General features: G+C 35.8%; 1 protein-coding gene across 2 annotated transcripts in view; it reads left to right on the top strand.

Moving 5' to 3' along the window:
• The window catches only part of LOC108554979 (RNA-binding protein fusilli), a 25,416-nt gene that overhangs the window by 2,149 nt on the left and 9,663 nt on the right, over nt 1-13,604 (top strand). Inside the window, exons 2-10 of one of the 2 annotated variants that reach the window (XM_017910436.1) lie at nt 5,367-5,561; nt 5,740-5,965; nt 8,198-8,287; nt 10,196-10,250; nt 10,318-10,428; nt 10,845-11,115; nt 11,195-11,410; nt 11,504-11,731; nt 11,818-12,019. In XM_017910436.1, the coding sequence (XP_017765925.1) occupies nt 5,367-5,561; nt 5,740-5,965; nt 8,198-8,287; nt 10,196-10,250; nt 10,318-10,428; nt 10,845-11,115; nt 11,195-11,410; nt 11,504-11,731; nt 11,818-12,019 (1,594 nt within the window). Of the gene's footprint in view, nt 1-5,366; nt 5,562-5,739; nt 5,966-8,197; nt 8,288-10,195; nt 10,251-10,317; nt 10,429-10,844; nt 11,116-11,194; nt 11,411-11,503; nt 11,732-11,817; nt 12,691-13,604 lie in introns of those variants that run through there. The other variant, XM_017910435.1, reaches the window with a different exon arrangement.

Genomic DNA, 13,604 nt, shown 5'->3' with positions numbered 1-13,604 from the left:
AAAGCCCGTCGAACGAAAGTTTCCAGTCACTCGGCTGTTTCCAGCAGAGGACCATGGAAACTTGCTTCTTGCTCCGATGGAAACAACAAAGATCAAGACGTGTTAGATATACAGTCTGTTAGAGATTCGAGGCTATTCAGAAGCCGGTTGAATGCTTCGATACATATTACATACGCCCCTCTGTTTCCAGTTTTTCATAGTCGCATTACAAAACGCAGATTACCTCTTGCTTTTTGCTCGAGCATTACGAATACAGTTGCTTCTCTATGCGCGTCTCTTTATTTCACCAAAGATCCACGAAATGTTCCTAGCCGTGTGAAAATAGAGGACGTTGACTTGGGCTTGGAAAGCAATATTGCGCTCGGCAGAGTTCAGACGCGAAAATACAAGTGGTTTTACTCAGAAGTGTGGTTTTATTTGGTCGAACAAAAACTCTGGGGTTGCGTGTAATATCCGTAATTTTAAAAGTTAGAACGTTACGTCGTTCGCTTAAAAACTAACCCCAAAAATTAACATTCGCGATTCTTTCTGGTCACCACAATTTTATAGACCGTATAATTACCCATTGGTATAAAACGAACGTCACCCTTTAGTAATCCTGATGAAATTCTATTTTGCTACCTTCCTCTCCTTTTTTTGAAATTGAGACAGTTTTGAAAGACTACAGCTTTCTTCAACGTTTAGGAAACATACTTAACTTTCGTTTCAATTTCTGTCTATCCGATTACAATTTGATCGCTACGTAATTCGCTTAAAGAAGGCTTGCACAACTCGGCCATTATAATTCGCTTCCGGCGTTTAAAGTCGATCGTCCAAGTCGAACTATAATGAGCGACGTCAATTTATAGGCTTGACCCTTTGCCGTGTATTTCCTTGTTCACAATTTCGAATAATTTCGTTTAAAGCACAAAAAGTGTTATTAATTCCATGCATCTTCAAACAAGAACGTCTTCAACTTGCCTGTATTGTGCAAAGTCAAAGTACGATTTTGATCGTGTTAGTTCGTTTTGCAAACGTTTAATATTTACTCGGTTCTGCATACACTAGGAATAGCTATTCAATTACTCGATTCTTCCTCCATTTCCTTTCGTTTCCTGGACTTTAGATATTACGCGCGCAGCCTATTATTCGCGTCCGACCGCCCCATTCCGGTCCACCATTCCGAAACCTTTTCTCTTCCCTCCATAGTTTCTCCCTCTTTGTGTCGACGTCGTCGCGTTGCAGTCTCACAAATACCGCTAAGACGTAATGTATTCTGTGGGAAAAAGATTCATGGAGAGCTCGGCGGACGTTAAAATTATTCGCCCTGCTGTCGTCATCCAGCAATAGAATTGAAATAGTAATCCCGATTATTATACGAGCTTGAATCCTGCACAAAGGTGTACCACTTGAATCGATTAACATTTAAGAATTTAAGCGATCGGCATTAACAATAAACTTATGTTTGAAAGGCAATTGTCTTACAGACAGAGACTCTCTTTTCTCTTTTCTTTATGAGGGATATCGTATCTTAATGAGTCACGTTTTACTTACTATCATAGATAGAAATTGAAGCTATTCGAAAAAATACGAAGTGGCGTTAAATTCTCCGATGCTTCCTATTCGAATAACAAGTGTGTAATATTCTTTAATTGTTTTGAATTATATATAACAACTTATAAAACGGTTGTTGATGTTGTTTTTCCAGTACGTGTTTTCTGTCGCATATTCGGAAGACCCATGACGAAGAAATTTGCGATGTTTTTACGGCTTCGTTGTCGTCCTCGACGAGGGCAAGCCAGTTCTTGTAAGCAACTCACGACCTTTGACCCCCTGTCCCCCTTCCCGCCCCGACAGATATCGTTCTTCTGCTCGTTGGTTGTCTCGCATTTGCGCTCGGACTCGTCGGATTTGCAATTTATGAGGTCTCCTCGAATCGCACTTTACGTTTTACGTTCGTGTCCTTGTTGCCTCGCACACTACGGACATTCAGGATTGTGACACCTTGAAACATTGTCTTCTCTATACCTTTCCTGAGGTGCTTTAATTTCTTTATATTTTTTCTGTCCAAAATCTTTTACCTTTTCCGTAATATCGCTATCTACGATGTAAACATTCACGTTTAAAATCATCCCAGAATCGTATAGACATGTATCTTTGTCATTTGAACGTTGTACTCTTTTTGTATCTGCGAGAATAAAACCTTAACGACAAAGAGATCGACCAAGTGATCGATACTTTCATTTTGGGAAGGATTTTCGTGACGTTTAATTACGAATTTGTAACATCCATCGTTAGCCCTAATTTTATCGCAATTTCGATCAGGGTTGAAGACACGTTCAAGAGCATAAAATCTTGAACAGTAAAAATCTTTCTCGACGTATTGGGTCAAGAACATTTGTCGAGAACAGGTCTCGAAAAATCACCATCTCAGCCTATACCGTATGGAAGTGACAGTTTGTCTTGAAGGACACGATCAGGATGATCTTTTCACTCGTCCATTCGTGGGCCTCTCTCGAGGACAACTTCTAATCTCAGAACGTTATCGTTGCTTCTTTAATCCCGGTCGAAGATGTATTCCGTTATCAAAGCTCGTACGCAATCATCGGTGAATCTCTGCACTTATATCTTATATACAATACGCGCTAAATAAGTATAACAACATTTATACATCAGTGTCTACGAAATATGCATATTTATATTTACACGATTTATATATAGCAGTTATTGTTAAATTGTAGATAGTGAGTTCTTAGAAGTAAAAATTTGCTGAGCAAACGTACCAAATGATATGACTTGCAAACAACCTTATGAAATTTCTTGTGAAAAAAATTTGATTAATTGATCATTCAAATTAAAATAGCATAATATTATACTTTAGATGGAAACTTTTGACGACCATTGAACATTCAGTCTTCTTCCTTAGGTTATCGAGTAAAATTTCTTCGCAACTGTCATTACGGTTTCCTAATGGTGCGATTTAGGTGATGATACGATACAGGTAGACAGGAAAGTTTACCTGAACCTGAAAAATTTTCCGCACTTGGGTCTTATTTTCTCAGGACTAGAGGTTAAGCATTAAGATACACAAAACAAACACAGAAACGTTGTTCTTTTATCCTTAAAAATAAATAATAGATCTACAACCATTATTTTGCACGTTCACCAATATCATTTATCTAGTTTAAATAGGAAAATCTTCGATTACCTCGATTGCTATTCATATAATCCTCGAAATAGCGACTTTGTGGTGCTGAATAATTAGCTGTTAATAATTAACATTTACGTAACACGTAATACTGGTTCATTTATGTCGCGAGTTACGCCACGATGTTTTATCGACGAAGATATTCCAAGACAGTGGCTTGCTCAGTACCAAACTACCTTGATCCGTTAACCCCGCGTCAAAGAACCTACCTATTAAGTTTCTTACACGTTTTTCCACTGACATCCACATGTGGCTACCGTGTGACATCCTCGAACGTGTATTTCTGATTAATTCGAACGATAACGCGTTCGTAGGTTATTGTATTAAGGAACGGTCTCGATCGATGTCGAAATGGCATCGTTGAAGTTGTCACTCAGGACTATTTGCAATTTCTACATGTAGGTACCTAATATTAGACAATAAAATGAAGAAAATTATTGATTAACTTTGAATTCCGACTTATTTCGTTAATTATCATTTGCATCGATTTTACTACCAGTAAGTTCTGTTTGATACTTTGGACATTTAAAGCCACTTGAATTGTTTGTAAATTAATGTTAACAATACCCAGCAATGGAAGAATTCATTTCAAATTGTAATCGTACAACATTACTGAGATTCAATCGCCTTACTTCCTTTTAAATATCTTAAATCACTGTGTCGGAAGTCAGAATATTTGCAAATTCTTTTAAGATCGACTGATTTTGCGATCGTGCTATATCGTTTAAACCAATCGCACGTAGTATACATTCTGATAAACACGTCGAACAAACAAGGTGTACTATTTTGTTAAAAATTTAAGAAAGAGATATATATTTATATATCTTTTTTAAAATATATTATTATATATATATAATAGAATTGAGTGTGAATGACTAAGAAATGTTTTTATTCCTTTCATAATCTTCTTTTTACAAGTTCTATTATTTAATTTCCAATACTGTATAGAAATTTTTTAATACCATTTCGGTTTCGAAATGTGAAATCAGTTTCAGAACAACTAAATGAAACAGTTTTCATTTCTAGCTGCTTGTTACTTTCCATCCGCATTCGAAACGCGGTAAAAGTTTAAAGCGCAACAATTGCTGAATAGAATGCTGAAATTGATTGTTTGCGATACGTTATTATTATCTTTTCTTCCTCTTTTCCGACACTAGTTTCAAAGTTTCCACTGGCTATGCCTTTTCGCGTATTACGAGTAATTACTCCAAAATCCTAGTCATAATTAATGATTTGTGCTACAATTACGAAAACGTAGGGTATGCCGTTCTTTAACTCACTTAGACAATCCTATGTCGTGTTACGAAACACAGTGAAGTTTTTTCATGAGTAGCCAAAAGCAAAAAGAATTGGTTTATTGTAAAAGATTCCTATCTTGTATCTAGTTATAAATTAATTTAAGTAAATTGATGATTGATTAGCTATACCAATAGCATTCGATTGCACGTTGCATTGTAATGAAATGGTAATGTAAATGATATACAATTAATATAAAGAATGGAAGATGAAGACATCTGTATACAATCGTGGTTGTTCTAACAAGCATTAAATTAACCTTTGGAGAAAGTTCTTTGTGCCATGGATGTAACATTTTCTATCTAACTACTTGGTGAACACTCACGTGGGACATAATCATTATGTGTCCTGATATGAAAGTGATTTAGGGTTAGGCCTATGCTTATATAAGGAAAAACGGAAACAGCAATGTAGTTTGTTGTTAGTACTATAATTTGTCATGATTACGTCAGAGATCATAATTTAACATAATATTCTTTGGTTGAAAAAGTGAAAATGTTAGATAAACTGTGATAACAAACTTTTGTTGAGCACTTCGTTGCGGTGCCCCTGTGTGCATGCAACCGTTTCAGCGTGCAGGTTTTAGGTGACGCGTTGCATACTTAAAGGAGTGGGTATTAAGTACTGTGATAATTGGTTCGTATTATCGATAAAATAGATTATCTATCTTTTGATTAAGTAACGCAATAAACATTACTAACATTTTAAATCTATATATTAAATAAATAATCGATAATTAACATCGAAATTTTTGTTAAATATTTTAATAAATTACATCACGTTTGAGATTAAGTAATCCATTTTGATGCTATTTGGCTAAGATTTTTAATAAAGAATATTTAAATGAAGATAAACTGATTATTTGTGAACGCGATTTTCACAGGTGCTGGGAAGGCAACAGTATATTGTACGACCGATGGTAATGGACGAAAGTTGTACTCCTGGAACCGGTAGCGACAATCCGGCAGTTGCCGGAAGTAGCGGAGTCATCAGCGAAGCAGCGCTAGCGCATGCTCCGACGTTAACTGAAAGAACTGTTCGAGAGCATGGAATTCCTCTGGAGCAAGCTATCGAACAGGTGATTGTGTTTTTATCGAAACGTTCTGGACATACTTTTAGATTGTTAAACGAAGATATGCGGGTCTGTTTTGTATCTATAAATGATAAACGATAAAAGAATTATAAAAGAATATTAATATACATTTTTAAAAATTCGTATTATACAATCGAAAAAAAAATTTCACTTTTAATAAAAGTTTGAAGCATGGTGGTCTTCAATGTGCGTGACGTCCGGTTCCGCACCACGTTTCGTCGTAGACGGTCAGGCGCCGATGAGACAATGCTTACATCCAGAAGCCTGCAACAAAGACATCGACCTACCAGAACATTATACCCTGTTTCATGACCTTCGAAAGGAATTCGTTGCCTGTTATTCAACCCATGGAGAACTCTCGACTTTTGGAATACAGGAAATGCTGGAATGTATCCTTTCCTAAATTTTATTAAAGCAATAGTATTCGATATTTTATACTATACGCCCTTTATATATTATCTCTATAATTGTTTGACAGTATTTCGGTTCAGTGTATCCCGTAACAGATGTAGGATTGCAGGATCAAGTTACTCCCTCTTTCGAAGAGTTAGGGCACGAAAATATTTCAATAGATTTCGAACACATCGAAAAGAACTAGAAAAAGAAAAAAAAGACAAACATGTATCAAGCAATCGATTGTCATAAATATTTCGGAAAAATTATGTAGTAAATTTATAATACTCGATTGGTCGTCACTCGCTCAAATTTCGATAGTCAAAGATGAAAATTTTGTTTTCGATATCGTACGATTGCCTTAAGGCGACGACTATGGTCGAAACGAGAATTCCAAGGCGTGCGGCCGTTAGGCGGCGCGACAGAAGTCGAATCCAACATATTTGACGAACCTGACGACGAACTAACCGCTGATGCAAAGTCAGTCTGCAAGCGAGTGGAGGTTGTACGTATCGCGTTAATTGCGCTCTTACCGACCATCATAATATTCGAATATAACAAAATATAAATAATTTTCTTAACTGTGTTTTTTTGTTTAATTTTCACGTAGCAGACTTTTGAATATCGTGTGGAAGTGTGTAATTATTTGTTGCATCGGTCTCTGTGTATAGTAAAAACTGAAGTTTTTCTTAATCTCACAATTTTCTGAAACACAAATTACAATTTAAATCTAAGGTATGTTTTCCTTATTTTTAGCATGTGTATGCGTTGACGAATCTATTCGTGGATCTGTATGATTTCGTTTCATTGCATGTTACTTTTTATTTGGGGGCAACATTTATCTTGAAAGACGACTTCTTGTTTACAAGGAAGAAGTATGTACAATCGTAAAACACGTATGGAAAATATTTCTTGACCGCTTTTCGATATATCACGTTTCTGCGTTTTATCTTTTTCCAAGGCATAATGATGTTAACAATAGCAATCATTTATATGTATGTACATGACACATCTTATATTTTTTTTGTTTCCTTGGGATTAAAGACGAAAATCCGTCTTCGCATCTGGATATACATTGGATTAACATCTTTCTTATTCCGTGTCCTTTAGCATTTGCATGAAAGCTATAGAAATAAAATATATCCGTAAATGAGATTTAATCCACTAAAAGAAAAAAGTACTCATAATGCAAATGGGTACCTGCCATGAGTCTAATCCAACCACGATATTAAGCTCGAGTCAAGACTACAATATTATAATCGTTCCACTTTATACTGGTTGTGTCGTGTGATCGACGTGTCTGTTGTTAATAAAACAAAACCACCTGTGACTGACAAGATACAATATACACAAATATCGATCGGTGCGTGTCATGTGACGATCAATCGACTTTTTTTGATTTGTCTTTACCTATCTCAATCGATAACTTTTTAAAAAACATTTTAATTAAGAATATGTAGTTATTTTGTAAATCTATAATCCGAAAGTACTGCTGATGTTACTCTGATCTTTTATTTATTCTATGTTTCATTCTTATGGAAATTCTTAGTATTTGTAAATAAGCCATAAATGATTTTTCTTTCTATTGTAAAATGTTTAGTTGAAATTGTTATAATTGCTAGATATTTTTCACTTGTTTCCAATTTTACTAAATACAAAATGAAAAATGATGGAAAATAGATGAAATCAAAACGTACTGCCAATATCAATCAAATGACTTAAGAAAGTCCCACCAAGTAACCAACGCAGTCTTATCACGCGCAGAACACGGTTTAAAGGTCATGCTGGTTGAGATATTGGTAACAGCCTGACGACCAACTGAGATATGTGGATAATTATGCGCGTAACAAGTTCGTTCGATTTCTTGGCATTTTAGCTATCTATCCTCTTCACGCGGTTACGTTCTTTCCTTGTGAAATTCACTGTAATAAATTAGACAATTTTTATTCTCATGAAAATCTTATAACTTATTAATGTGTAATATTTTATCTAAGTCATTTTAAAATAGCAGATTAGAATTAACTATGGTTTCGCAGCTGATTTATAATTTTCAGAATGATAGTAGGTCCGATAATGTTTGGACTCGTTCGATATCTTGATACATCTTAGTCGCTTACGTAAAGGTGTCCATTGTTCAAATCTACGTTTTATAATTCGGTATCGGTACACGAATTATTATTATTATTAAATTAAAACTGGAGATTTATCCTTGACTAATGAAAATTCAGATTTTGGTCTACCATTAGACACTGACAATGATTATCATGTGAAAGAAATACAAGATATGATCTGTGTAATACAGAGAATGATCAAAGATGGTAAGTAATCGACTAGCGAATTTCTATGAATTTTCGTGTTCGAGTATAACCTCAAATTTGTAACGAAAAAAGAAAAAATTTATAATTTATTTTTACCGTTGGTAATGAGAATTTCCTTTCTCTTTTTCTCTTTCTTTTCATCTTTCTTAAATTAACGAATCAGTCTAATGGACAAAAGAATAGCCTTTAATTATTTCTCGACAAAGATTAAGGTTCACTTACGATATGTCCTATCTATCGTGGATTGTACATTCGGGTAAAGAATATATATTTTGTATTGCTTGCGCTGTGTAAACGTAGTTTAAAGTCTGATTGCAGTCGTTTTGATTTTTGATTATATACCTAAAGTAAAGTGTACATATAGATACGGTCATGGATATTAATGCAATCCTGTTCTTAAGTTCATTTCAACTGGCACGTGGCTAGGCCATGTCTTTCCTTCTTTATTCACGATAAACAAGGCCATGATTTGTTGGAGGCGATATTTCTCGAAAAATCGAGTTCTTTCTATAATATGTCATAGCGTACACAAAAAAAAATATTTTACGTATCTTGACCTTAAGAAAAACTCAGTTATTTTCTACTGATATCTATAGTTATACATAATATAGTAAAATGTTGAATGATATGCAACACGATACATGAATTTGAAATTCTATTAGTCTTTCATTACTAATCTAAATAACCTTAAGATTAATTAATGTTTTTTTATTGCAAAATATTTATGACCTAATATGAAATTATAAAATATATGAATAAAATATATTAATTTGCAAGCGATTTGCACATGTTGCCTTCTTCAATGATGTATTCGTACTATAAATATAGCAGCTACTATAGTACACATCATTCGGAATCTTTCCGTTTCAAATTTTACTTAGTTGCGCTTGCGTTGCACGCAACAAAGAAAGGTTAGTAAGAGAAAACGTGGAGAGGACAAAAAGAGAAAATAAAAGGATGGAACGACAAGGAGATAGAGTAGTGTACGTCTTAAGTCTGTGCATAGGTTTCTTACTTGTGTTCGTGGTTTATGAGTGCGGGTCAAGCTGTGTAATGCTATAAGCAGTGACAGTCATAATATACTCCTTATCACAATGGTGCTCAACTCAAACTGACTTTAATTTTCAATCTTGTACATGTCGCGTGCCATTGTGACAAGTGCGTGCGCGCGTATAATAAGCAACGAATGCTATTGCTTGTTTCAAGGCATGAACGTACATTTATCATCAAAAATAAATTACAATATTTTTATATTTATTGTATTTCACGCAGAATTTTTGTACGCATTGTATCAGTTACATTACAGAAATCAGATTAAACGAAAGTTTTCTGTTTTATTGCAGTTTGAAGTAGTATATTGTGGGGGGTAGAAATGATGATGGAAGGGAAGTTGTGGTTCGTAAGGCATGAAAATTCTTTAAAAGGTGTGCTGACACGTTGCACCGAGTAGGCAAATCGAAACTGAGCATTTTGCTCAAGCTTGAGAAATCGGAGACAAACTTGCCGGTGTACGATTACAAAGGAAATGCGAGTGCTAGACAGTCCGAGACACCAGAACGATAATTATATTTTTCGCCGGAGAATTGATTTTTCCATTTCTAATGACATCTGTAATAAAAATTTCTTTTATGTATATTTATATATATCAAAAATTCATTATTTTGTTTCGAATGAATATATTACTCAAAGAAATGGAAAGAATTCAAATTTTCACGAGTTGCCTTATAATCGTTTTTCGGATCGAAGTGAGTCATGGTTGCAATCGGGGCATAAGCGACATCAATTTCTAAGGTTAATCGCGGTTTTATCCCTTTCACATTGTGAGAAATGTTATTAAAATGATTTTATTCATTTATTTGAACATAATTTGCATTTTATTTTATGATTTTTATTATTTTTTTATTACAGGTCACGTCTTCCAAAATCCTGAAGCAGTTAATATTATTTTAGAACCTGGTATATGGTAAGTTGTCATTGATTTGTTTTCTGATTAATGCAATTTGTTTTATCTATGTTATGATCTTCCCCAGCTCAAAAGATGAAGAAGTTGACAATGGCTGTGTAGTAAGAGCTAGAGGTCTTCCTTGGCAATCATCTGACCAGGATATAGCAAAATTTTTTCGTGGCCTAAATGTTGCCAAGTAAGTAAAATTTGTAAATACTATATTTGAGGTTAAAAATTGTAATAAAATTCAATGTAATAACTATTATGGTATTTGTACACAAGCCACTTGGATCCATGAAAAAAAGGTAAAGATTTATATCCAATATGTAAATAGACTTATGGATAAAGATGCAAGTTTATTTAAGTGGTAATGTTTACTTTATAAAAGGTAGTAAACAACAGTTTAAAACATTTTCTTACTGTTTATATCTCTCTTATGCAATGATAAGTATTATCTCGGGTCATGAATCTTGTGTGCTATATAAATTTGCCAATGATTCTCAAGATCACAATTGTAATGTATATAACTATAATTCTTCTTCACTATATAATTGCTTACATAATTTCAAATAGGACATTAAATTTTATTACAAAAATATTATTATTTTACAGGGGTGGTGTAGCTCTGTGTTTAAGTCCTATGGGAAGACGTAACGGAGAAGCATTAGTACGGTTTGTGAACAAAGAACACAGAGACATGGCGTTAAAAAGACATAAACATCATATGGGAGGAAGATATATAGAAGTGTATAAGGCATCTGGGGAGGACTTTGTTGGTGTGGCTGGAGGAACTAGTGGTGAAGCTCATGCATTTTTATCTAGAGGAGCTCAAGTTATTGTTAGAATGCGAGGCTTGCCATATGATTGTGTTGCTAAACAAGTGGTGCGTATAAAAAGATTTCCATGTGTTGTTCTATTGTGATTGTTGTTCTCATACTATATATGTATATTACTTTTTATAGTTGGACTTCTTTTTGTCAGGGCAAAAGCCCTGTCACGTACTGGATGGAGAAGATGGCGTTTTGTTTGTGAAAAAACCAGATGGTAGGGCAACTGGAGACGCGTTCGTTCTTTTTGCAAAGGAAGAAGACGCCGTGAAGGCTTTAAGTAAACACAGAGATTGCATTGGAAGCCGGTACATAGAACTTTTTCGAAGTACGATTGCCGAGGTGCAACAGGTATGGATATATGCGAAAAGTGCATGCAGAAAAATAAGAGGAAGAATTAAAAGTATATGTTATTAACGAGCATTTTAAATTTGTAACTTACAGGTCTTGAATAGGGCGATTGATCCGAAACAGATTGTACTACCAACACCTCCCATTCCACAGCTTCCACCTATACTTCCACAACATATTATCACCTCTGGTACGCGTAAGGACTGCGTTAGATTGCGTGGTCTTCCATACGAAGCTCTCGTTGAACATATTCTCGAGTTCATGGGTGAACATTCTAAAAATATTGTCTACCAGGGTGTTCATATGGTTTACAATGCTCAAGTACGTACACGTGTTCCTTCTATACCGCAAGCACATTTAATTTTTTATAAATCAGCTAGCAATGTACATTCTGCTTATTTATTCAGGGTCAACCTTCTGGTGAAGCATTTATTCAAATGGACAGCGAAAGTTCAGCATATGCTTGTGCGTCGCAGCGACATCATCGGTACATGATATATGGCAAGAAACAACGATACATTGAAGTGTTTCAGTGCAGCGGGGACGACATGAATCTGGTATTGACAGGTGCAGTAACTCCACCATCAACCAAGGCTCTACTATCACCTGGTACGTTGACCACACAAACTCCCGCAACTTTGACACATCCGCCTCCGCCGACGCCGGTACCGGTACCGGTACCGACGGCGCAACCTCCTCTCTGGGACATTCACGCGTTAGTACAGGCGCAAGCCCAAGCACAGGCGCAGGCTCAAGCGCAAGCTCAAGCTCAGGCTCAAGCGCAGGCAATCCGAAATCAAGACTTTTGGCTAATGGCTCTAGCCTCAAACCCACCACCTACCTCTACCACTCCTGCTTCCCCAACTTCGTCAGCTACGACTAAGACGCTCGCTCTACCCGGACCGAATCCGCAACATCAGATTTCTGCATATGCCATGGCACCTCCGGCAGCAGCTGCGGCCGCTGCGGCTGCTGCAGCGCTTCACGCTCAACCACCCGCGCCGGCGCCTTTCTTACTCTTTAATGTTCCCTCTCGAATTCCTATTTTGCGGGCACCGGCACCGCATGGTCTTCTAACACCTATCGTTCAAGCTGCCCCTATTAATCCGGCCGCTATAATGGGACTAAAGAGAACTTGGGAAACTGCTTTCCCATCCGATACATCAAGCACTGTCGCAAAACGTGCTACTTGGCATACACCGGCGACCGCATTTCACGCGCAAGCTCCAACCGCGGCACCAGGCTTGCCGTATCCTGCTCAATTTTATCCTCAAATTTGATAGATTAAATTGCTAGTATTGATCACGATCGTTGAACACATGCAATGGATGAACGACGTATCTTCTCTTCTTAATGCATCATTTTTTTTTGTCTATCCTCGTATACCGTCATAGGTTGAATTTTAAAAAACCGTTCGGTAAGACCAATAATTATTCGTTCCTTTGTATGTTTTTTGTAGTCCTTGCAATGAGAGGTTGTGATTTTCAGACATTTATTTCTCGTGCGTGGCACGGATAAACTTATTCTAGTTGCATCATTACTGTGTGAAAGAGTGTTGTATTATTATTACGATGGGCGATTTATTCTTCCATGAATGTATATGGTACATGCTTCTCTGTCCATGGTAGTTATTTACAGACGACATTCCGCATGATATTCTGTGCAAGTCCCTTTCTCGTATCATTGTATTATACAGTGACTGTTATTTTAGAGATCATTTATCTTTGAACCCTTTTCTTTTACTAAAGTATATACATATATGTGTAATCATTTCAGAGTTGGTTTTTTTCTTTTGATACTTAATTGAGCAACAGTACTTAGAGTGTTTTTCTTTATATGTTACTTCCTTACGTAACGTATAAGTTTTTCAACGGTCACGTTACATCCAAAAGAATATGTCATTGGGACGTGATCGCGTATCTTCCTTCCTCTTATCTTTCTGTTGTACAAGCTCTTACACGCTATAAGAGCAGTTCTTTTACATCGTCGTCTACGACATACAGCGCAAAGTGCCTTAAAACGTAAATCACGAATTAAGGATTCTTCGACTTAGGATATTTTTTTTTCTCTTGAAGATTTCGTGATTTATACGCGCATGTAAATATATACATATAGATTTATATATATATATATTAAAAATATTGAAATATAGACGCAAACATATACATATATATATAAATATATATATAAGAAT

The sequence above is a fragment of the Eufriesea mexicana genome, unplaced genomic scaffold (genome assembly GCF_001483705.2).
Source record: "Eufriesea mexicana isolate 0111107269 unplaced genomic scaffold, ASM148370v2 scaffold100, whole genome shotgun sequence".
Lineage (NCBI taxonomy): Eukaryota > Metazoa > Arthropoda > Insecta > Hymenoptera > Apidae > Eufriesea > Eufriesea mexicana.
Note: the sequence above shows the minus strand (reverse complement) of the source record. Positions and strands in the feature narration are given on the sequence as shown.